The sequence below is a fragment of the Myiozetetes cayanensis genome, unplaced genomic scaffold (assembly GCF_022539395.1).
Source record: "Myiozetetes cayanensis isolate MyiCay16 unplaced genomic scaffold, myiCay2020 scf24, whole genome shotgun sequence".
NCBI lineage: Eukaryota > Metazoa > Chordata > Aves > Passeriformes > Tyrannidae > Myiozetetes > Myiozetetes cayanensis.
In genome coordinates this window covers 10,146,299-10,170,366 of record NW_026087456.1, presented here as the reverse complement: position 1 = coordinate 10,170,366, position 24,068 = coordinate 10,146,299, and the positions used below count along the sequence as shown (strand labels likewise).

Genomic DNA, 24,068 nt, shown 5'->3' with positions numbered 1-24,068 from the left:
TTGGGTGAAAAGCACACCATCAGACTGGGAATCCAGGACAACTTTCTTTATTGCTACCAGAAGGCTTTCATCAGTACAATGGCTCTGGATACGATACCTTCCTCAGGGCTGTGGAGAGAGCGTACAGTCGGGACAGGGCGTTCTGAGAACAGGGATGTCACGGGGACAAGACAGGTTTAAAGGTCTGACTCTTGGTTAGAAGTTACAGGAACACAAAACTCGAGGGTCAGGGTCTTTTGTTTTGGTTTTGTGACTGACAGGGACACACACTCCACACCTCAGGCGTCCACAGCCGCCCCGGCACCTCACCCAGCAGTGCTGGGAAAAGTGTGGGCAAAACCGAGCTCTGCACAATTCAAGGTTTACACTTCATGGAGAGAGTAAAGCATTGGTGAAAATTTACAGAGTGCGACATTTCTCGCTGCAAACAAGGAAAAAAATACCGTTTTGGTTCTAGTGCTAGAAAATGCAGTAACTGCTTTCTGTGTTGGGAGAGGCAAACCTGTGTAGCTGGAGAAGTCTATGTGTGAGGCAGAGCACCGGGGCCAACTGCCCTAGTGTTCTTCCAGCGCACCTTCACACTCCTGTGGGCGTTACTGAAGCGTGGAGCAGCTTGCAAGAATTGGTTTGGGGTTTTTTCCTGCCTAACCTTTTGTTTAAATCCAGTTTTGCAGTATTATCACATTTAAACACCCAAGTATTAACAAAAGAAAAGAGGTTTTCTGTTTAGAAGGGTAAAAGAAAAAGCTGTGGAGCAGGACAGAACGTCTAGCACGAGACTGGCTGAGAATTAAAAGAGGAGCAAGCAGAAAGGGAGCAAGGAGCAGGTGGGAATGGGATCAGAGGTGTTTGTTGGCTGGGAAACCTGGATCAGCTCTGCAGGGTTGATGTGAGCACTCAGACGTGGAGAATGGGTTACAACACACAGGAGCAGAAAAACAGTGGAACTGACAACACTAGAAAGGAACAGGTTTTAGCTACTTTTTTTTTTTTGGTTGGTTTTTGGGTCTTTTTTTAGATTTTTATACTTTTTTGTGTTTTTAAGTGCTTAAATAGTGGAACTATAATTAGCCGCACAAGAAATAATAATCAAAAAGGGGTTGGGATTTTTTTTCCTGGCTTTTTTTTTTTTTTTTTGGCTCCCTTCAGTTCAGCCTGATAAGGTATGGCCCCTTCTCCCCCCACCGAGCGTGCCGGGTCTGGCGGGGCTCCTGGAGCGGGTGGTGGCACTCGCAGCTACATGACAGACACCGGCTGCAGAGCCGGGCAAGGGGACACGCTGCCCTCCTGCCGCGAGACGTCGGCGCCGCAAACAGAGCCCATGTTCTCCAGGGCCACGACCTCCGGGGCGAGGTCCTCGTTGTAGAGACGCTTGATCCCGTCGTAGAAGTCATCCACTTCCATCTCTTCCACCTTGCGCTTGGTGGAGGCCTGTTTGCAGCCGCCGGCGGGGGCGGGACGGCGCTGGTAGAGCGCGGCTGTACCTGTGACTGGCGCTTCTGGTCGGCCGTTGTCCTTGGAGAGACCCGGCCCTGGGACAGAGGAGGGCTGGCGGTGGAACGCTCCTCTGTTACAGGTCACCAGGGTCTGCTGGAGGGGACTGTAGACATATACAGAGTTGGGCGGCAGAGAAGGCTGCACAGTGGAAAGGTGATGTGCCACGAGCTCCCGGCAGTGGATCAGCTGCGAGCTGTCCATCTAGAAGGGGAAGACAAGCAAAGGTATCGGCCTTGTGGGATCACCACTGTGGTGAGGAGAGGGCACGGGCTCCAACAGCACCACCCAGCCGTGCATTGCTGGATGCAGGAGAAGGAAGTGATACAGCACCCCTACCATGATGACTTTCTGGGATACACCCCCCTGCTGCTCCTTATACCTCAGGGGAATAGTGGTGAGGAAAAAGCTTAAAAGACATTGAAGGGTTTCACTGCCGGAGCATTTCCAGTACTTGTCAGTATGCTGGGAATGAATGCCAGCCACTAACTAGGAATTTTGCCCTGATGTGTTTTCTCCCTGGTGCAGCAGGACACTGTGTTCATGAGGGCACACGGCTCCCACCTCTGTCACCCACTGGATGTGGTGAGGCTGAAGCCCAGCCATCCCCACACAAGTGTACCAGCAGGCAGCCACTGGCAGCCGTGGATCCCAAAGGCCTGGCTGGCTGGAGCACTGAGGAGGATGTGTCCCCGGTCCCTCTGTGCCCCTCACCTGTGCCTTCTGGAGCAGCTCGATGATGAGAGCCAGCCAGTCGGGGAGCAGCTTCTCCAGCTCCAGGCTGACGATGGCCAGTGCCAGCATGGAGCCCTTAAACTGCAGCAGCTGGAAACAGGCCATGCAGTGCAGCAGCTGCTTGGTGAGCGCTGCCACGTGCTGCGACGGGCTCAGCGTGGGCAGCAGGGCCAGGAGCTGCGGCCTGCTGGACATTGCCACGGCGTGGAACTGCGGGGAGACAAGCACAGGAGACAGCTGGAGACACTGACTTTGGGAACACCGTGTGAGATGGCTCAGACATGCTGGCATCCTCCAGCTTAACCCTGGAAGAATTTCCATGCTGGGGGGAAAAACCCAACATGTTGAACCCCCCAAAGGTTGGTGCAGCTCTTCTTAGTGGGACCTGCCTGGCTTCTCTGGCAAGGCTTTTTCATTCAGACAGTACTTGTACAGAGCAATTACAAACATACCCCAAGGTCTTTCCTCCCCTACAAGTAGAATTTTTGATGAGGTGCTTCTCGACACGTTATTTGCACTGACAAGACACCTGAAAGACCAGCAGTAGCCCCTTACTTACAATATGAAGGAAATCCAGTGGCGTTGCCATGTGAAGATCCCAGTTCAGTTTATCCAGGATGATCTTCTCCATTCTGCGGATTTCAGCTGGAGAACAACCACAGAAGCTATCCCGAGCCAACACCTTCAGTACTGGAATCCTCTGCAAAAGCCAACACAGAAAAAGCAGCAAGAACGGATTGTTAGAGAAATCCCACCAAATGCTTCATTGGTGTCCTGGCAAGTACCAGCCACTGTGTGCAGGCAAAGGCAGGACTGGAAGGACAGATACTCTGACAACACCAAGGTAGGAAGAACAGTTACCTCATCTTCCTCAATGGTCTTTGCAGCAAGGAAGAAGCAGCTGATTGCAATACAGTTGAGGTACTTTGGACGGGCCTGCAGGACAGAAGAGCAGACAAGTCTGTGGCAGTGTGATGCAGAAATGATGCCCTGATCCTTCTGGTTGGACATCCTGAGCCCCAGGGTCTCTTGTGGATCAGCAGGCTGACCTCTAACTATGCCCTGGCAGTGGCAGGCTGTGCCAAACACAAATCCATGCTCTGTGACATCAGGCTGAGCAGAGATCTGATCTGGCAGCCCCGTGATTGGAATGGGCAGCACTGGAGTGGAAAGAGCTTGGGCTCAGGCACTGCAGCACAAATGGGAAGGAGGAGTGCCTTGCCTAGGGAAGTGTAACTCAGAAAAACACCACTAAGTCATTTTGCACTACAGTTCTCAAAACTGTGGCCCAGGGATTAGTGGAGGAGAGCCAGTCCCTTCCACGGGGAGATGGTTTAGGCAAGGTAAATGAAATTAGGATGGGAAAGGGGTTTGTCTGTGAGCTCTGTCCGTGTGACTGTCTCTACAAAGGGCTTCACTCCCACCAGCAGTGTAACAACCACTGGACATGGCCCCCTCCTCCACAGTGGCTAGGGGCTGGGAGAGGCAGAGGCTGTTCCTAAACGTGGCACAGCTGGAGATGCTGAAAGAAAGGTAAGTGAAAATCCTGCAGCAAACCTGAAAATGTACTCACTTGTGCACTCAGGTGTCCAAGAGAATGAATTCCCTTAGGGCAGGACCAGAACTGGGCCCTGCTGGGGGCTAACAAGTGCTGTGCAGTGACACACACCAACACTGCTGGCTGTGGGTCACAGCCAGTCCCAGCAATCCCAAACTGTAATGCTGGGGATGGGAAGGCACTGGTTCTCTTATCCCACATATCAGTAGTGCCTGATAAAAAGCCACGAGTTGAGCTGCAGCAGAGGAACGAGAGCTTTATGGGAGAGGAGAGCTGGGGGAAGGAGCACAGAGCCCTCATGCTTATCCAGGCTAAGGCCCTTTCCCAGTCCCTGCTCAAGCTGCCCAATCCCTGCTGCCTCAAGCACACAGAGGGCTCCTGACTCCTATTCCCATGCTTTTTGTACACATTCCTTGGCTGCTCCAACTTACTGAAAGAAAAAATGTCCTTGAGGGCATTGGCTGCTGAGGGATTTAAATCTTTCCCATCTCAGCATTTTAGTAAATCGGCTACTTTGGGATCTCCTTAAAAATAAGACCTTCCTTGGCTTGTACGAAAACATGATCAATATTTATTAATATTTAAAGGGTGGGTTAATGAATGATGTCAGTTGTGTTCTACCAAATTCAGTCACATTAGACTGCAAGGGCAGAGGCTGGGAATGCATCCTCGTGCTTCCCTCTCCTAAGGGATAGAGCTTAACCAATGTGCTGGTGGTGAGGTCAGACACATGCAGGTGAGACTGGGGATGTGCCAAGCACAGAATGTAGCTGAGCAAACACAGTAAGAGATGAACTTCCCAAAGCCTGACCTCACAGCTCCAGGCCAGGGGTTCCAGGCTGGAGCAGGTACAAAACCACAGCCCAAGCACAGCCCAGGTTACACACAGGGCCAGAGGAACAGCAGGTCTCACTTGCAGGGAGCCCAAGTGCTGGGTTTTCACCCCCTTTTTAAGCAGTTTCTCTGGTGGAACAGCCTTAAAAACAAGGGGGCTTCTCTACTCTCATGTTGGGGAATACGCAGTGGGCTCAGCACCACAGGAGGGGGACACATGTCCCACAGAAGCCTGCACCTGTGCGTGCTTCCCTGTCTCCTTTGCACCCCTCGGACAGGAGCCAAAGCTGTGAGTCCATCAGCCTGGCTGTAGAGCAGGCAGGCAGGAAATGTCCCACAACAATTGTGGCCTCTGGCTCTATCTTCTTCTGCCCCCCCTTTTTTGTTCCCATTTCCCTGCACCAGCCCACTTGCCAGGCTCAAACCTCAAACTTTTTCTCCCAGCTGGTTCCCTGCTAGCAGGTGCTCCTGGCAATCCAGGTGGTACAAATGAGGTGAATGCAGTTAAACACCTGAGAAAGTGAGGTGAGCAGAGATTTTCCCAACAGGAAATTGTCCAAGGGCACTGGGCCTTGTTTTGCAGCTGCTGTAACAGTTCATGGGCACTGCCTTTACCTTCTGAGTTGGTTCAGGGTGAGAGTGCGCTCCTGGTGTCTCAGAGCCCACCCCACATGAGGCTCTGGAGCAGCAGGTGCCAGCCTATCCACTGGGAGCAAGGAAGGGGTGTGAGCACCAGGGGAAAAGGAAGAGTTTCTATCAGACTGCACACACCAGCAGCTACGTGGGGGGTAGGAATCTATTCCAGGTTAAGGATCCACAAATATTTACCTTTACTGCAGCTAAAAACCTGTCCAGGAGGCTGATGGCCAGGGCGAGCGTTTCTGGGTAAAGGTGGAACTGGTACTTGAGCTTGGCCAGCCACTGGATGACCTCATCCCTCTGCCTTGGAGAAATTGCTACATCCTGGGGGAGAGAAAAACAAACTGCTTCTATACATGGGCTGAGCAAGTCCCGAAACACCAAAGGTTTTGCTTCGGCAGGAGTCGCTCAGCAGGGGAACAAAGCCTCCTTTGGCAAGGGGGAGCCTCGAGCCAGCCTCAGTCACCCCTTTGTTCCTGCAGTTACTTACCTCATCCCAAAAACCTGCCCTGGAAAAGCAAGCTTTCCTTTCAGCAACCCCAAACCTCACTCCAGCGTCATGTACAGTGGGGAGAAAAAGAAGGACGTCTTGCAGTTTCTCAAACACTGACAGGCTCAGCTCCAGCTTAGCTCCCAGAGGTTTGTTATTTTTTTAACCCCCTCAGAACCATGTGGATGCACAGGGATGCCCCACTGGAACAAAACCAGCCCACAGGGGAGGGACCCAGTTGGGGTTTTGAGAGGAAAGGTTTATTTGTTCTTCAAATTATGGAGATTTTTTTTTTAGCTTGGTGTATGTTAAAATAAAATTGCCAACAGCGTACAAAAGGCTTTTAGTGGCTTAGTTAACTGGGAGCTGGGGTGGAGCAGGTACAATTTCACCTGTGCTTTGGGTTTGGTGTTCGGTTTCAGTTTTTGGCCCCTGTGCTCCCCCATCGATTTGTTTGGACAACAGCTACATTTCAACCACACGTACAGCTCAGCCTTTGACATAAAATCCTTCTGTGTGACCTAGTTCAGAAATATTTACAGCTTTTCCAGAGCCTTTCACATCAACCAAGGAACTGTCTGGTCTCACTCCAGGGGGGACTATTGGGGATGATGTGTCCAGAAGCACAAACAGCTGGGCTGTTACTGCCCTCTCAGCAACGCCAGGAGAGTGAAGCAACAGAAATTTAGAATAAAAGCACCCCATGGAGATGCAAACCAAATACTTCATGCTCTGTCTACCACCCGAACACCTACCGTGTACCTTCCATGGACAGTAACTTGCTACTGCTCCTCCTGCCTTGGGAGTCCAGCCCAGGTGAAGGCAGAGCTGTTCATGGCAGCTCCCTTCCTGGCGGGACGGAAGGGGTGGGGAAGGTGGCAGGGCTCCAGCCACAGGGCTGGGTCCTGGGCTCTGGGGCAGCAGGGGCACAGCCCGTGACTGCAGCTCACACGTGTCCCCCAGTTCCCTGGGGAAAAGTACCCCAGTCCCAGGGCTGCTGTACCAGGGGTGCCCTGAGGAGAACAAGGCTGACGTTCTGTCCCGAGCCCTGATGGTGCCCTGCTCTCAGCTGCCACTAAACTCTTCAATAAAAAGTACCTGCCATTTTCTCAATTCCAAGAAATGTGGTTCTGTCTAAAATTGTTGATGCAGTTTCAGGGTGAAACCCGAGCCCCCCCGGGGGCAGGACACCCACTGCCAGCAGTGCCCTGCACTCCCGGGAATGCCAGTTTGAGAGGTGTGCTGGGAGCACAATGAACACACTACACAGGAGGAGAGTTTATTAAATGCTCCACTAAAGCTGTTCTGGACACAGAACGGGGACTGAGGGTGTACCTGTGGAGAAAAAGGGCTGAGGAGGGAATGAAAATGCACCTGTGGCACTTCTGGCTGGGGAGGGAGGGCCCTGCCTCAGCAGCATGGGGCATTTCAACACCACCACAGCCCTGCCCCTTCCATCCCTGGAAAATCCCATTCCTACTAGATCTCGGCAGAAATGGGCATTGGCTTCCACGGCTCCTGGCAGTGTCTGCCCTGGCTCGGCGCTGTTTCCCCTGTGCCTGCCAAAGCAAAAGGTCAGGCCTTCTCCTAAAAACAGCAGGGGTGGGAAGGGTAAGACTGCCTCCTATCCTCAGCCCTCCTGAGATCTGCCCTGAGGCCAAAAGGCCCCATATCAGCCCCACAGTGATCTTAAACAGCAAGGCTGTAACACAAACTACACACTCAGTGCCTGTAAGGCCTGTCCTGGCGTGGGAAGGGAAATGGTGTTTGACCCAAACCCTCAGCATGTGTTAGATGTAAAATTAAACCAAACGACCCCAAACCCCATGGCCCTGTGGTAGGAAGGAACAACTGCAAACACCCTCAGCTCTGTGTACGTGCGGCACAAGGAAGGCTCCAAAATCAAACTCGCTCCCTAAGAACTACCTGGAGAAGCCAGCGACAGGAGGTGAGTCTCCAGCTCTTTTCAACATCATCCTACAGAAAGGGTCTACTGCAGTCTCTACCTGCAAATGAAGGACCAGGTGGCCAGGGGGAATTCCTTTGCACACACAGACAGAGCAGGGAAGGTTGGCAGAGCCCAGTGTAACAGGCAGGCAGGAGCGGGAACTGGTCCCCCCCACACCCACAATCGCTGCTGCTGCTCCTGCTTTCACGCAGGGTAAGCAGCCTCCCACACCAAGTACCAGGCTTTATTCCCCTGCCTTGGCAGTGTCCCTGTGCCACCCTCAGAACACAAGTAAGAAAATGCAGCACAGTAACATTAATTAAGCAGCGAGGTCACTGTTCCTTCGTTAATTGAAACTAAAAGCAGCAGTGAGACACTCGGTGGCTGAAAGTGAGGAAGTCCCTCTGGGTTGGAAAGCCCAGAGTTCCTCCTGGTACAGAGGTACTTTCTGTGTGTGTGTCCCCTCTGCACCAGGCAGGAGGGCCAGGGGACACAACTCGGACACAGATCATCTCTAGGATACCTTAAGACTTCTGGAAAATAAACATTATCTGTGAACATGCCTCAGTTTTATTGCTGCCCCATCTAGGAAAAACACCTCACCTGATAATGTTTTCTTTCATGTCTACTGTCCCAGACAGGTGTTTTGCCCTTTCCCCTGTTTGTTTCTGTGTGGCCTCCTGGGGAGTGAGCAGGTGACCTTTATTAGGAGTGGAAATAAACTGAGATATTCTGACTCCTCAAGAGGTCCAGATAACAAGTAGGGAGACAGGAAGAATGAGCCAGAGCGGGAAAGAAAGCAGGCATGACACAAGTGACACTGTTTCTATAAAAAAAAGCCCCAAATCTCTTGGCTCACGCACCTCTGTACTGCGAAGTTACCCAGTAACATGCAAAAATCAACCTCTGACCAGGCTTTACAGCTTGATTTCTCAAGCCTTAATCCTGTGAAAACTTCAGAATGTCACCTCTGTCTTGTATAACCCAAGTGGCAGGGGAAACCAGAAGTGAAAAAAGGAAGACAAAGACCAAATACATTCAGAAGCATGAGGAGGTTCCAGACTCAGCCCATCTGAGATCTGGCTTTGCTATGTTGCACATACCCGGAGCACTGGCCTGCATTTAAAGGAGGGGATGGGAGTTTTCAGACAAAAAGGAAACACAAAACCCACATACATTAAATTACCAGGAAAAAAGTCCCTAAGAGCCTCTGCACCCTGTCCTAAAAATGGAAAGTCTTCCTGTTTCTGTAACTAGGGGTTTGTTTCTTCCTTTCAAAGGTCTCAACTGACACATATTTAGAAACTGCATTTGTTCCGGTTTTAAACATTAGAACCAAAAACGTCTCCTCTAAACTGAAAGTTTCCTCCTGCAAGGTACCCCTGGTATGTCTCCAACCAGGCTGTTCAGATTTCTGCAGATGCACTCACGTCTGTCCCTGGCAAACCAGGTGAGCTCATTAAACCTTTGTGCAGTCAGGCCACCCTCGCAGCAGGGAATGGAAAGTTCCACACGCTCCGGGGTGCCAGATCTGATCCGCAGAAGGATGCACATTTCCCGACAGTCATGGCAAATAAACAAGTGTCGTGCAAGTGAGGTTTTAGTCTGCTGCAGCTCTTTTCAGAAGGCAATGGTTCTTAGGGAATCTGACCACCTTCCAGAGCTTACAGCAAATGGAATAATTCACACTGAGCACCATCGCCAAAATGAAGGCTGAGGGCACACGGGACAGCTGGAAAAGCTGGGTGTCGTGAACTGCAGGAACACAGAGAAACCTGTGATTCCACACAGTGTTCTCAGCTGCCCAGTGGCCTCACACGTCTGGATTCCCCCCAGCAGCAGCTGTGTTTATGCTCTCCTCTTCAACTGACCTTCCTACACCTCACACATACGGAGCTCTTGCTCCAGTTTAGTGATTACTTCCTGCCAGAAAACATTCAGTAGCACAGCACTAGTGTCCATGTCTCACATGGGGGAAAACAGGAAGAAAAAGGTGACACCAAGACTAGAGGTTTGGTGGTGGCAATTCCAGGAGCAGAAACCCTTGGGGACAAGCACAGAGGAGGGATTGCTGCGAGGTCTGCCTGAGGCAGGTGGTGGTTTCTGAGCCACCTTCACCAAGGCAGAAACGCCAGTGCCTTGTCCCTGTGAAATCTTCCCCTGTGAATCTGGTGTGGTTACACTCTCTTATCCTCTAATCCTATCTCCCCACATTATAATCACCCCAGAAATACTGCCAGCAGGGAGTGACAGCCTGGTTTACCATAAGCCAGAGTCTTAAACTGTATGTGCCCCAAGACAGCCATAGCTACATACACTTCGCACCTCTGACAACCCCGTCACTCATTTGGAAACCGCAATGTGGATTAACAAAACTAATACTGAGGCCCTTAAAAATGTATTTGCTCCTACCCAACAGCAGCAGTTTCCTGTTTGCCAGACAGAAAAAACAAACAGCACAGGGATTAGTTCTGACAACAGCTGACCTACCTGTATGAACGTTTCATGTGGTGTCACAACAGCACGACGGGATCCGAGTCCACAGTGTGGTTACTGCAGCCCAACCCAGCACCAAAGGAGCAGAAACCCCGTGGCAACCATCCTCACATTTCACACTGTGTTTTGAACAGAGCTGTGGAGTGCAGAGGTGCTTCTGGGTGCACATGTGAGACACACACCTCCTCCCAAAGGAGCACAGGCCCAGCTCAGGCTGGGTGAGGCCGTGAGCAGCCTGCTCCAACCTCCCTGCTGCACAAGTTGAGCAGGGGGTTGGACTGTGGAGCCCCTGCCATCCCTGCCACTCCGAATTTTCCTCCAGTCCTATGAGAACATTCCTCACTGGAACAGGCCAGCGCCTGGCTCTGGTTCCCTTGACATGAGCTTGCACCCTGCTCCATAAATAGTCCTGCTGGAGTCAGTGGGGTTCTTCCTGGAGCAGTGCCTTTCCCAAGTCAGGTCAACACTGTTATTAATGAGCTAGTCCAAGAAATGAAGCTGCTTTTAAGAACTGTTGCAGAGTTGGTGCCCAGCAGAAATGGGCACTAATAAACCACACACGGTGTAAAATTATTTTAATTAAAACAATTAAGACAATGTCTGTATGTGCTTTCACAAGCAGCCGTACCACTGTGTGCTGTGTAGGGTGTTCTGCACCCCCCAGGGCAGGTGTGCCCCTCAAATAAAGGGGGAATCCCTTCCTTCAGAGGCCAATTCCCCAGGTAAAGGTAACTCCTCCTGAACACCTCCGGCTGTTCCCATACCAACACACCCAGGACAGCCTCCTGCCTTTGCTGAGATCAATGATGTGAAGAAGAGACATTACCTGATTGGGCTGAATTTTCGGCACATGTGCTTTCCACATTTGAGCTTCCCTAGAGATTGCCGTCTCCAGAAGGAGAGACAACCTCTGGCTCTCCAGGGGTCCTGAAAACTTCATGGTAACCCTTGGATCCACCTGCCACCCAGCTGGATACAGCTACCTGCAAAACCAAAGACAGCCTGATGAAACACTGAGCCAAAGGCAGCACAAAGGGGACTACAGCTGCGGGAAACAGAACAGGCTCATCTGTGACACAGGGATCGCTGCTTGGCAAACCTGCCCACGGAAACCCAACCCAGTCGGCTCAGATTCGGACAAAGCTGTGCCAAAATCACCCACAGGACTCCAGATTCCTGTCACACTGAGGTTTTCTGCAAGAGCTCTCCCACCTCAGCACTGAGAGGGGGGAGAGGCTGATGGCAAATCTGTGAGACAGGGAGGAGGAGCTGCACAGCGGATACAGAGGGGATTTCAGCAACACCATGTGTTGTTCATGTGCAACACCAAAATACCAGGGTGTTCTGCAAGGCTCCTCTCAGGCCTAACCACTCTGAAAGTACGGGAGAGCCACAGGACTTTAGGACCCAGCTCTGACTTTAGATAGGGAATGGGTTTTAGAGGAGGAAGAAGGCAGCAAACCCAGTGGCGGCCTTTGCACAGCACAACCTGACAACGAGCCAAGGAAGTGATGGAGCCACTCTGTGCGAGGCCCACAGTCCTCAGGAACAGAAGCAAGGGCAAAAAAGGTGTCACTTAAAGCACAGCACTTTGCTGTACACAGAGCAGGAGCAGGGGTTCCCCTGCCCTACTGCAGCCTCACTCAGCAGTAACAGTGTGTCGAGAACCTTGTAAATTAGAAACTGAAAACAAAGCACAGACAAGATGTTTGTTTTTTTCTTTAAAGACAACAGAATCCACCACCTGCTCTCAAATGGAGCAGATGATCTGATGGCAAAGGTTATTCAGACTAAGACTGCCTACCATAGCTCTGGCCACAAATTTCTTGGCAGCATTAAATCTGTTAAGCAAAACAATTCGGCCCTGAAGGGTAAATCCATGGGAAAGTTATTGAAACTTTCAATTCCTTGTATGGGCTCTTGTACAATCCCCAGCAGGTGGATATTTGCCAAATGCTAACCAGGCACTTTCATCAAGGCTCCTTTGAGGATCCAAGAGTTCAGGGTGTATTTATAGGAAATAAGGCAAGGTGCTGACTCTGAGAAAATAAACAAAATCCACAGGGAAAACAATCCGATATTATAAATGACAACACGGCCAGCTCTCAACAAATGAAGATTCAAGGTGCTTTCCCAGAGCTAAGGGAAACCTTCAAGACTGATAAAGAACAAATATTGTTCTTCATTCACACATCCTGCAACAGGTATAAAACCACACTCCAGTCCCACTTAAAGCCCATCAGATTTTAAGTGGCAAATAAACATCAAGGCCCTCAGTCCTGAACAAAAGCACCTTTTATAGCAGATTTTTATAAAACAAATGCTTCTCCATGAACAAGGGAGAGGCTGTACTGGGTTGGCATTCCCCTACATGAGGTTTCCAGCTATCAGTGGAACGATCCAAGGTTTTCCAGCTAGAAGGAACACCTTGAATCCAGAATTCCTGAACAGGGCTCCCACCTTGCAAGTCAAAAGCCCCAAAAAGGGGTTTCTCCAAGCCTGTGAAGGGCAGAAGATGGGTGATTTACCTTTTTATTTGTTTATTTAAGTGAGCCTGCGGGTTGCCAGCTGTTACATCCCACGTAATGCTACCTGGGTCACATCCACCAGGGTGTCAGCTACAGCCTCTCAGGACACATCGGAGAAGAGCCGAGAGCTGCACCAGGTGAAATCCGTGCCTGGAGAAACACGGCCACGTCAGGAGCAGGCCAGGACCAGAGGCACAGCTCAGCCAAGCCAGCACAGAGCCCGAAGCAGGGCCCAGTGTTGAGCACCGAGAGAGAGCAGATCAGCAGCTCCTGGCTGCACACTCATTACAAAAAATGCAGGAGCTATATTTAGCCCAATCATGTCTCCTAATATAAAATATTGATAGTCCTTTCTTGGATTTGCAGGAAGAGAGTAATTAGCCACCATTGGAGAAAGCATAGGAAAAATTTCAGGTCAAAGTGAGCATCCTCAGGCACTGCTTTTTTCTGCTGTGACTGGCAAACACTCTCACTATATTTACAACACAAACAGGTTTCAGAGGCCTGAGCCCAGAAAAGCACTTTTAGTCATCCTGATCCCTTTGGAGGTTGTCCCTGTGCTGCCTGGGGCTGGTCAGTGGCCCCAGTAGAAAACTCAGGGTGTTCCTGGAGCACCCTGACATATCAGTGAGCAGTGTTGCCAGCTCCTCTTGAGCTGCCAAGGGGAAAAGAGAGAGGAAAATAACCTTTCCTTTCTGAACTAGGGACGTAATTCAGTTGAGGGCTGAGGCCTTATAACCTTTATAGGGAAAAAAGAAGAGGAATGACGTGCTTGAAAGTTTCCCTTGGAGCAAGAGCGGCGCACAGACTTTTCCAGTACAGAGAGCAGGGCCAGGCAACCAGCCAAGCACCCCCGGGCTGAATCCACTTTGCATCTCCATTTACACAGCTCTCCATAAAATACATGCATGCCATTTGGAAAAAACGCCAGCACATGTACGCAGGCTTCCCAAAACACAAGTCTCTTCTCTCTGCTCAGGTCAGGATGATAAAACCTAAGCAGTGCAGAAAAGCCACACCAGCAGCACAGATCCCTGTCGGTGTGGCAGCGGCTCTCAGAGAACAGCAGAAGGTTGTTCCAGCCAAAAACTTTCCTTGTTTTTCTGAGATCCATGGCTGGAGGAGCTGCCCAAGCTGGGACAGTCACCATGAACTAACTCGCCCCAGCTTTCTGCTCCTGTTTCCCTGATTTAAATTAAACTTTAGCTCCAGGGTAACGGCTTTTTGTTTGGTTGGGTTTTTTTCCCTGTGGTCACTTAGGGAGTTTTTAAACCACTGCTCACACAGTTCCTACAGTTTTTTAATCTTCACTGGAAGGTCAAGTGGCTCCACTGAAACCCCTTAAAGAGCAGTTTGGAAGTTAATAAAGGAGAAGTGAGCCAAGTCAGGGTATTGGCTTTGACATCACCTGTGAGGTCACAAGCTGCAGGTCGGATCTTGCACTGAAATTTGAGAGTCAAAACTTTGGTGTGAGGTTTTCACTTGTGAGAGGCATAAAAACCACCTGCTTATCCATTAAAAATACCCCAACTTGGTCCATAAAATGTAACCTATCTCATAAAGATCTCTCTTTGGCCCATGTTTATAGCTAACTTTACTAGAAGAAATAGTTTTCAGTTTCCCTGGAGAAATTTTAGGCTGCGAAGTGCTGCAGGCTATGGTTTCCAAAAGCAGTTTCTGCAGGAATTGGGGCAGACGGCTCCCTGGACAAAAACACTTTATGGTTTTGGGGATGCATTTGTGTAGGATGCAAAATAGGAAGGGGTTTTTATTTTTAGGCTTTGGGATCACTTGCACTGACAATAATCAGTGCCACCTGCAGACAAAGGATGCCGTTACAGGAACGTATTATTCACTGGCAGAACAGGCTCCTACGATAGTTCCTGATTTCCTGCCTTCAGCTGCAATTCAGCTGTGCCAATACAGCCAGGGCAGTAAGAGAAACCTCTCTGGTTTCGGTTTTTGGTCGTTTTTGGTTTGCTTAGGGGAGGCGGGTTGTTCGTTTGCTTTTTTAAGACAGCTCAATTTGGAAACATTAACAAGATTTCTAGGACAAGAGACAGCCCAAACCCCACTGTCTTTCTTTTGCACATCAGTCCAGGTGGGTGTTCTGAACAGGAGGGGTAATTCCAGTAGAGCTCAACCACCAATTTCTGCAGACCTTTGTCAGCAACCAGCAGTCAAAACTGCTTCAGCTTTAGCAAGCAATAATAAAATCTTACAGATGACCTGCAAACAGATTTTTCTGGGTGGTGGGGGGAAGGCAAAGCAGAAGGAAGAGAGGAGGAGACTGAATTCCTCAGAGCTCCAGCCAGCCATCTGTGATTTCAAAGGATCCAAACCTACTGCTAGAAGAAATCCTCTAACTGCAAGTTGCGATTAGAAATTTCAAAGCTGTGGGCGGGGGGCTGGGATGGATGTTAATTTTAGTACCCGGGGCTTTCTCTCAGCTTAACTCTTTCCTCGCCCTGCAGTGAAGCAGCCTGGAACGTGTCACTGTCAGACCTAACCGTGCCCCACGTCCGCAGGGGATACTGCACCTTTAGCCAGCAGCACCTCTGAGTTGTGCCTAAGCCTAAATTAGGCAAGAGGTAATTTCATGGATCTGGGAGCTGAAGAGGGCTCTTGCCACTTGTCTGTGTGACTCACCCCGAGCTCACTCCCACAGCCTGTTACAAAGGCAAGCCTGTGAGATATTTTGGCAGCGTCGCTCATGTACATCATATGCTCGCCACTTCTTTTCCTCCAACCAGATTTTTCCTGGGAGTGCAAATAAAGCTGACCTCATTTTAGTGCTGGTTTTCCAAACGGATGAATTTTTCCAAACATCTTAAAGGAACCTGCCAGCTAAAGCCACGGGACGGCAACAGCAAAAAGAGAAGTCAGAGCAATGTTTTGATGGGAGGGAAGGGAGGAGTTTTAAGTCTATTTTGAAACAGAAATCCCAGGGTCCATTTAGCAGCAAGGAAGGAAGAGCAGGAGCCCTCTGGAAAGGGCTGCACCACAAACTGGACTAGTTCTAACAAATCTTTGCTTTACTTCGTTCCCCCAGCCTCGTGACTGACACCAGGGGTTTACTGTTTAACAGAAGCTTAAATGGCATTTTCCAAAGTAGGGACTTTTAAAAAACAAGGTAGAAGATGAACTCCTGACTGAACTTTCAGACAATGTCACCATTCTTCCCTCCTGGTGGGATGGGCATGATTCCAGACCCATGCCCGCCCTGCTCCCTGTTCTAACGGCTCTGTTTGGAAATGCCAGGGGAGGAGGAGGTTTGCATTTCCTTTTTGTCGAACAACTGCCAAGATGAGTCCATTCAAGCAGCCTTTGCTCAGAAAGGCCTTTGGTCAGTAATGGCTTAAACGTTCAGTGCCACAGCTCCCGAGTGATGCAAACAAGCTGATGAATCACAGCTCCCCTCCCCTCTGGGGCAGCGTGTGGAAACATATCCAGCGCACTGTGGATAAAAGGTAAAGTCGGAATGCAGCCCTGGGAGAGCAGCTCCAGCTGCACAACGGATGTGTTTGATGCAAAGAGGAGATGAAACTCAATACATTTTAATGAGGTCTGCTGCGAGATTTTGGTTTATTTGAACCTAAAAATCAAAGGAAGATGTAAACTCCTCACAACGCTTATTAAAATCAGCCAATGGACTGATTTTGGTAGGAATGGGCCCTGCTATTGTTTGGGAGCAGATCTCAAGGCTTGGGAACAGCCCTGCTGCCAGGTCAGGAATGTGTCTTTACTGTGTGCACTGGGGTGTCACATCAAGGGCGGGGACAATTAGTGGTCACATGCTGAAAAGGGGGTGCCACCTCCTTGTTCAGAACTGAAGCACCGGACAGGAATAAAGCAAAGACAACCAAGCATTTGCTGAAATGATGCCCATTATTTTTATGGGGTTTTTTCAGCCTAAATAAATCCAAGAAAGCCACGGCTAGCCCTGTACCAAACTGTCTGTACATCGTAAGCACAACCTGCAGTGATGACCAACCAAGGTTTACATAGCAGCCTCTGGGTTCTGCTTTGGGACCCTCTGGCTTTTTTGGGGACAGCATCCAGGATTAGAAGGGAACACCTGGGAACCATCTGAGAAACCTGAGTGTGCTTCTGTTGAAGAGCCACCAGGCCATGGGCCTGAGGGAGCCATAGCATCTTCTAGGGACCATCACCAGCTGCCCCCTATCAGGGAGGGTGAGGCACCCATTTAGCAGCACCTGGGCAAGGTCTATATAAGAGGTAACTGGAGGAACCTCAGGGTACCACCACTTTTTGCAGGATCTGATGGAGGAAGGAGGGACTCAGGTAGGCCTGTTCCAGAATAACCAGTCTCAGGTTTGGTGTGGTACACTGTGGGGCAGTTCCCTCAGCAGGTGCTGGAGCAGCTGCCCCTGCCAGGGGAAAGGTTTGGCCTTTCCCCTGCTGAAGATTTGCTGTCTTGCAGGAGCCGTGGCACTGACTGAAGAGTTTTAGGAGGAAGTGAGCAGGCTGCACAACAACAGCAAAGGAGATTTATGGGAGATTGACAGGACCTTGTCTGGGACTCAGCAGCCTGGAGAGCCTCAGCCCTGCCCTCTGCAACAGAGAAGCAGGCAGTGTTCACCTCCATCCTCAAGGAGCATGTAAGTGTCTGGGGAAGGGACAGGGTGGAAGCAGGTGATTTCTGGCATTAAAAGGAAAGTTCATGTCCCACCTAAAGGCTTTTAATAAGCAAATGGGCTCACTGCTCTTGTTAAAGAGAAGCTAGCTGTGCCTTTAGGCAAAAAGTAGGGGCTACCTCCCCCTAAACCAGGCCAGACCTCTAGGAAGGTGGTGTGTGACTGCAGTGGTGATTCAAGTGACTATGGAGATTCAGGGAAGGCAGACAAAGGCTTCTTAGGCCCTGGTGATGTTCTCCTCAGTGCAAGCCATGAGTTGGCTGCAGAACCTTGTCTTGGTGAAAAGGTCTGAGGTTCTAGAACCATAGAATCCTGCTTGTGGTGCAGAATCTGCTTGGGAGCGATGGAATCCACCTTGCCAAACCAAACAAAGGTATCTCTGTCATTGGAATGGCTGACCAAAATTTTAAGGAGGGCTTCAAAGTAGGTATGGCAGTGCAGGTACCACAGGAGTGACAGGGCTGGTGAACAAAGGACTTGGGGTGACACGTACACCCAGAGCAGCTCATCTGTTCTTCAGGCAGCAGCTGCTAAAAGCAAAGCAGGAAGGCTTTACGAGGAAAAAAGGGGCAAACCAAACCTGGCATTATGTAATGTCTCACTGCTAGTCTCCCAAAAGCAACAAGGGCAGAGAGCATGATTCACTCCTCCCACCACCAATATAACTAGGTATAAAGCAACAGTAACTTGAAGGAAGTCACTCCGAGGAAAAGCAAGCTCACAAAGTATGAGAATGAGCAGTAATTTCATAAAATAGAGCCAGAGGCTTTCAAGCTCATAAAAGCCAACTCTCTACAGGCGAGGGCCAACAGGCATTCGGAATTGAAAGCATCACGCACCACCTTTTGAGTAATATAATCCCCTGAAACCAAATAAATACAATGCCTCTGTGGGCAAAAACACTGAGACAGGACTCAGCAGTAGTTCTTTTTGTCTTTTGGCAGTAGTCAGTCATTAACATCAATGAACAGCAATAAAACCAAACAAGTTTATACTCAGTTCAACACCCACTTCCAAAAAATGTCTGACTACAATGGCTTGATTCCTCTTGACAACAACAAAAGGGAATTTTGTCTGAAAGCCTAAGTGCTCACCAAGGCCAATATTTTGCTTTGCAGATTCTGATTGGCTTCGGGGTAAATTATCAGTGATTACAGCTAATATCAGGATACAGTGTGAGGCAGTAAAAAGAGATAATTATGAGGAAATGAGGAATTATCTGCTGTAGAAACAATAGATCAATTATGAGGTACAGCACAGTAGCTGCAGAGCAGCATTCTTGGGCTCTGAGGGTACTGTCTTTTCTTTCTCATCAACCAAAGAGAACCCACAGTTATAAAGCTTAATTATCCTCCAGGAGCTTGAGCTTGCTGACTAATTAGCCTCTTGTTGAGACAATACAGAAAAGGATATAATTCCAATTGTCCACAAAAATAGGATGGCACAGGCACAGTCCTGGCTCTTCCCTGTGTATTTATCTCTCTTGCCTTATGAGTACGAATGTAACAGCTTTGATATCTGCAGTTCTGGACAGCCTAAAAACAGTCCCCAGCCTAAAATAAATGGAGCCAGGGAAGGGAACTCCGGGAGGCGGGGGTAGGGATAAAGAGGAAGGAAGCAGTGTGTCTGCGGCAGCGTGCAATGGCAGTGGGAGCGTTCCCGCTGTTCATCCACAGATGAGCTGTGTGAATCCTGCCTTGCTCCTGTCACGGCACACACAGACACTTGCAGGGCTCTCACAAACGCAGACTAAGCTGGCTCTGATGCGCAGGGTATTACTACAGCAGTTGCAGGCTCTGTAGCTGCATGGCCACAGTTAGGAGTGCTTGAACTGAGATTTACAGTTCAAAGCGTTAAAAAAGTAAGGGCCGAAGCTCTTAGGAGCCAAGTTCTTGTCTGACAGGCCACTGTAGTCAAGAGCTGCCTGAGCTGAGAAACAGGACCTTGAGGTATACAACACAATACCACCAAAAAGGCACAAAAGCCCCTGGCGGGTGGGTTCATCCAGCACTTCCCATCATCCCGGTAAAGAAATTGTTTGATGTCTAGGCTGATGAGCAATATAGACTATCTGCAGTAACATGTCATTCGTGAGTGAGATTTTAGATGAGTTTATGGCACAGCCAGTGCAAATAGCCATTATGGTTAATAAATCAGTGTTGGTAATATTTGCAGTTAGCAAACACACAGGAAGGGAAAATGTCAGACCACATCTGCTCTGTACGGAGACAGGAGACACCTGACATTTCCTTCCACCTCAATGACTTCACTGCGCTTGTTTGGCCTTTGAAAACAGCTATTATTGTGCTGAATTCTCAAAGAAACTATTCTCAGTGAACCAGAATCCCCCCTGAAATCCACCTCCTTGATGGCAAACCCGGATTTCCTGCTGCTTCACTGGTTCTTTGGTCAGTGCCTCCCCTGCACCCACAGTCAGGGGAGCCAAGTTAAAGAGGCACAAATTGGCAGCTTCCTGGGCAGGTTAGCTCTAGACACCCATTCTACATCCTGCAGGGGAGGAATTCAGATACCACATCTCACTCCTTTTGGAGATACAGGTCTTCTTCACTCACAGTTTGCTCCCTGCTCGGGCAGTGGAGTCCTAAGGGTTATAATTTGGCAGTCAAAATAGGATGTCTAGTTTTCCTGAGGTCCTGCCCAGCCTTTTTAAAATCTCTGTTTGAAACAAACTGCAGGTTGTTTATCTATCCCTCCATCACCCAGTTCAGATGGCTCATTTCCATCAGCGTGACAGCTGTGCTGAACCTCATCTCATAAAAACACGAAGATTAGACCTGTGAATGTAAGTGCTCCCAAAAATCCAGTTCAGCAGAAGGTCAAAAGTAATTAATGCTTTAACCACTGAATTGCTGCAGGTGTACAAAGGGAAGCATCTTTCACCAGGTCCTGAAGGAAGGCACCTTCCACCTAATGGATGCTGCTCCAGGCCTCATTTCGGTCCCTGCACGAGCTCTGCTGCGAAGCAGGTGAGTACAGAGGAGTTGGAATGGAAAATGTAAGGGACTGTAATTACAGGGGAGATGCTCCAAGCTTTAAAATGCTCTCGGCACTTTGTCCACCAAAAAGTTTGTCCCGGGGCAGTGATACAAGCAAAGGCAGTGGCGTTGAACAGCCTCACGCCTGGACTGGCCTGTTTAAACTGATAAACTTATGTCCATGGGCTGCAGCCCCTGGACACCCCAGACATGGAACACGGGGAAAGCCTGCCATCCACCAAGGAAAACCTTTTGTGGTCCCACCACAGCAAGGCTCTTACCACTTAACATCAGTATTTTTAGGTAGGGTCCCCGAGCAAACAAAGCACAGGATTTGGGAATACAGAATGGACACAGTAAAAGGAGCATCTAAGGTCAGTTCTGCCACATCAAACTATACACGAGCTCTGCAGCAGGGTGAAGGATAATTAAAAGTATATGTATATATACACCATGTGAAAGTTCAGTTCCTGCTGGGGAGAAGCCAAAACATCAGCTTCCCACACCCCACGCCAAGGTCTGTGTAGGCACAGACGAGAGTCAGCCAAGCTACTTGGAAAACAAAACTGATTCATTTGCAGGGATCCAAAATCAAACCCTCGAGACAAGGAAAAGATGCCGTGATTTGCTTTTTGTGAGACAAACTCCTCCCCAGCCTCACCTTGGCTAACCTGGGCTCCAGATGTACCTGCAGTGGAGCAGAGCTGGGGGCACTGCCACAGCTGCCACACCTGCATGGAAGAGGGGAGACGTTCCCCTTTCCAGAGCCTGTCACGACCACGTGCATCTTGGTCAATTTTAGTATTTCAGTTAATAACAATTCTCACCCTTTTGTCTCAAAAAGGGGCTGTGCTATCCACAGGCTGTTGCAGCGCACCATGGAAAGAATGTTTGGGAGCAGACAAAGGCTGATGCTGAAAAGCATTTTTAAATTCAGGCTTGAAACAAACAGTTTGCCTTCTAACACCCTCATTTTTAAGAGCAGGCAAATAAGGGATTGTTCCTTTTTTCCCTCCTTCACAGGGTCAAAAGGGGAGGATATGGGAACAGGTTTTTGGTTTTTCTGTGTTCCGTTTTCAGGTGAATTTTTTTTTTTTTGCCAATCTGCTTTCTTTTTACCACAGGCATGAAACAACCCACCTGGCTAAGAGAATCCAACTGCATTGGAAGAGACCTCCGAGATCATCAAGTGCAACCCTTGATCCAACCCCACTGTGATTACCAGATCATGGCACTCAGTGCCACATCCAGCCTTCTCTTAAAAACCTCCAGGGACGGTGAATCCACCACCTCTCTAGGCAGGACATTGCAATGCCGGATCACTCTCTCTGTAGAGAACTTTCTAATATCCAACCTAAACCTCCCCTGGCAGTGCTTAGGCCCGTGCCCTCTTGTCCTACTGCTGACTGCCTGGGAGAAGAGACTGACTCAAAAAAAAATAAACAACCCAAACTCTTTCTATATGAATAATCAAATATATGCAGTAGAATAGAATTTTTAGATTTAGATAAAGGGGGAAAAAAACCCCAAAATACTAAACCCACTAGGCCTCTACAAAGTAAATTAAAGTACTTAGTGAAAGGAAATTCTGGCATATACAGTGGCTTTAAATTTCAAATATCCTTCAAGAAGTTATTAAACAGAGACACTACTGCTGAGAAAGAGACAAAATACAGCCATATTTTCTTAGTATGTCTCTTACAATTGCAAAAGAAGTAGTCATTACATTAGCTTAGTCTCAAAGTAATTTTTCCATTTTTAATGCCTTATGATTATTACAGGTTTTTAAAGAAGGCAGTAACTCGTATGAACAAGCTATTTGCATTCCGATTTTGCCTTTCTAGGTGTTTGTCAAACTAAGAGCCATATACTGGGCTTTACCCTATTTGAACCTTCATGGCTTTGCTGTAGGCTTCAGCCAGTATTGCGGTAAACTGTGCAAGCGAAGAAAGGCATTTGAATCTCCCCAGATTTGGCTCTCAAATTTGAAGCAGATGTGCCAAAGCTTAGAGCCTTCTAAAATACTCTTCTGTTAGCCGGTCAAAATTCTCTACAGAGTGTATCTACTGTCTGCTTAAGGGAGCCGTCTAAAATATTCTTCTACCAGCTGGTCAAAATTCTCTACAGAGTGTATCTACTGTCTGCTTAAGGGAGCCGTCTAAAATATTCTTCTACCAGCTGGTCAAAATTCTCTACAGAGTGTATCTACTGTCTGCTTAAGGGAGCCGTCTAAAATATTCTTCTACCAGCTGGTCAAAATTCTCTACCGAGTGTATCTACCGTCTGCTTAAGGAAGCCAGCGAATACTCCTCTGCATGGCAGTCTCGCCCCTTTCACCTGACCCCTTTGGGAATGAATTTACGGAACACCCCCTTGAAGATGGATTTACAGAAGGACATGTTGCTCTTCCTTCAAGGAAACTTAATCTCTGCAAACGAAGTATATGAAGAGAGCAGAATAGAACCAGGGGGCCTACAGGGAAGCCGGAGAGAAACTTCACGAGGTACTGTTGTGACGGGACAAGGAGTGATAGGTACAGACTGAAAGATGGGAAATTCGGGTTAGGTATTGGGAAGAAATTTTTCCCTGTCAGGGTGGTGAGACACGGGAACAGGTTGTCCAAGGGAGGTTGTGGCTGCTCCACCCCTGGTACTGTTCAAAGGCAGGTTGTACGGGGGCTTAGTGCAACCTGGTCTAGTGCAGATGTCCTGCACATGGCAGGGGGGACTGGAACTAGATCTTTAAGGTCTCTTCCAACCCCGTATCGTTCATTGATTCTAAATGTTGACTATGACCAGAAAGTGACAGCTGGCGCACAGATGGGGGACCGGCACCGGCACCGCCGGTCACCGCACCCGCACAGACACACAAAGCAACCGCTCGCAGGATGCTTTGCGCGTTTGTAATTACAAATCAGTTTATAATGCTAGCGCTGCACAGCGATGCTGTGCGCGCAGCCCTCACAGCCCCCGCTCCCCCCGTCCCCGCCCGGCTCTCACCTCCCCTGCGCGGCGGCGGGGTGCCCGGCGGGGCCCGGCCATCAGCACCCCATGGCGGGGCGGCGGCGCCGGGGCTCGTCCGCGGCGCTTCAGCACCGTGCGGGGCCCATGCCCGGGGCGGCGGCGGCGGCCGGCGGGCTCCTCATGTCGCCATGACGGGCGAGGGAAGGCTGAGGGGAGGTTGGGGGGGGAAGGAGGGGTAGGCCGGCCGCCGCCGCCCGGGAGGGAGGGAGGGGTTAAAATAAAATAAAATAAAATAAAAATGAAAAGGGAGGGGGGGGGAGCGAGAGGCAGCCCGCAGCCAGCCGCTTCCCGGGGGGATCGGGGAGGGGGGGTAGGAGGGGAAGAAGCACCGGCGAGGCGGCGCGAGCGCCCCTCAGCGCGGAGCCGCCTCACCGCCTCCCCTCAGCGCCGCCGCCAGGGGACAAAGCCCCGTGTGAGGGGGGGCGGAGGCCGCCGGCGGCTGTAGGCGGTTCTCCCCTCCCTGTTCTCCCCTCTCGGTTCTCCCCCGCCGCTCGGTGAGGGTTCCGCCGGCGGGCGGCTGTGAAGGGGAGCCGGGGAGGGGAGTAGGGGGCAGGCACTCTTTTTCCTGGCGGAAGGATCGCGGCGGCTGAGTCGCCTCGCGAAGGCATCCGCGGCGCGTGCGTGCGCGCGAGGCTTCGCGAGAGCGCGGAGGGGGCTCGGGGCAGGGCT

General features: G+C 49.9%; 1 protein-coding gene and 1 long non-coding RNA gene across 3 annotated transcripts; one reads left to right on the top strand and one right to left on the bottom strand.

The window, feature by feature from the left end:
* Positions 1–31: 31 nt before the first annotated feature.
* CCNI (cyclin I) lies at positions 32–23,555 on the bottom strand. Of its 2 annotated transcripts, XM_050320688.1 has the most exons (8): positions 23,376–23,555; positions 11,021–11,177; positions 5,450–5,584; positions 5,237–5,320; positions 3,091–3,165; positions 2,789–2,929; positions 2,209–2,439; positions 32–1,698 (listed from the first exon to the last, which is right to left on the bottom strand). In XM_050320688.1, exons 2-8 carry the CDS (start codon positions 11,132–11,134, stop codon positions 1,237–1,239), a joined length of 1,242 nt encoding a protein of 413 aa, XP_050176645.1. In that variant the 5' UTR covers positions 11,135–11,177; positions 23,376–23,555; the 3' UTR covers positions 32–1,236. The 2 variants fall into 2 exon arrangements, with proteins under 2 accessions (XP_050176645.1, XP_050176643.1); XM_050320686.1 differs by lacking the exon at positions 5,237–5,320 and having other exon boundaries at positions 23,376–23,550.
* Positions 16,684–23,060, top strand: LOC126642777 (uncharacterized). The gene is made up of 3 exons (XR_007629542.1): positions 16,684–17,344; positions 20,257–20,367; positions 21,501–23,060. It is a non-coding gene; the product is annotated as an uncharacterized LOC126642777 (long non-coding RNA).
* Positions 23,556–24,068: the final 513 nt, after the last annotated feature.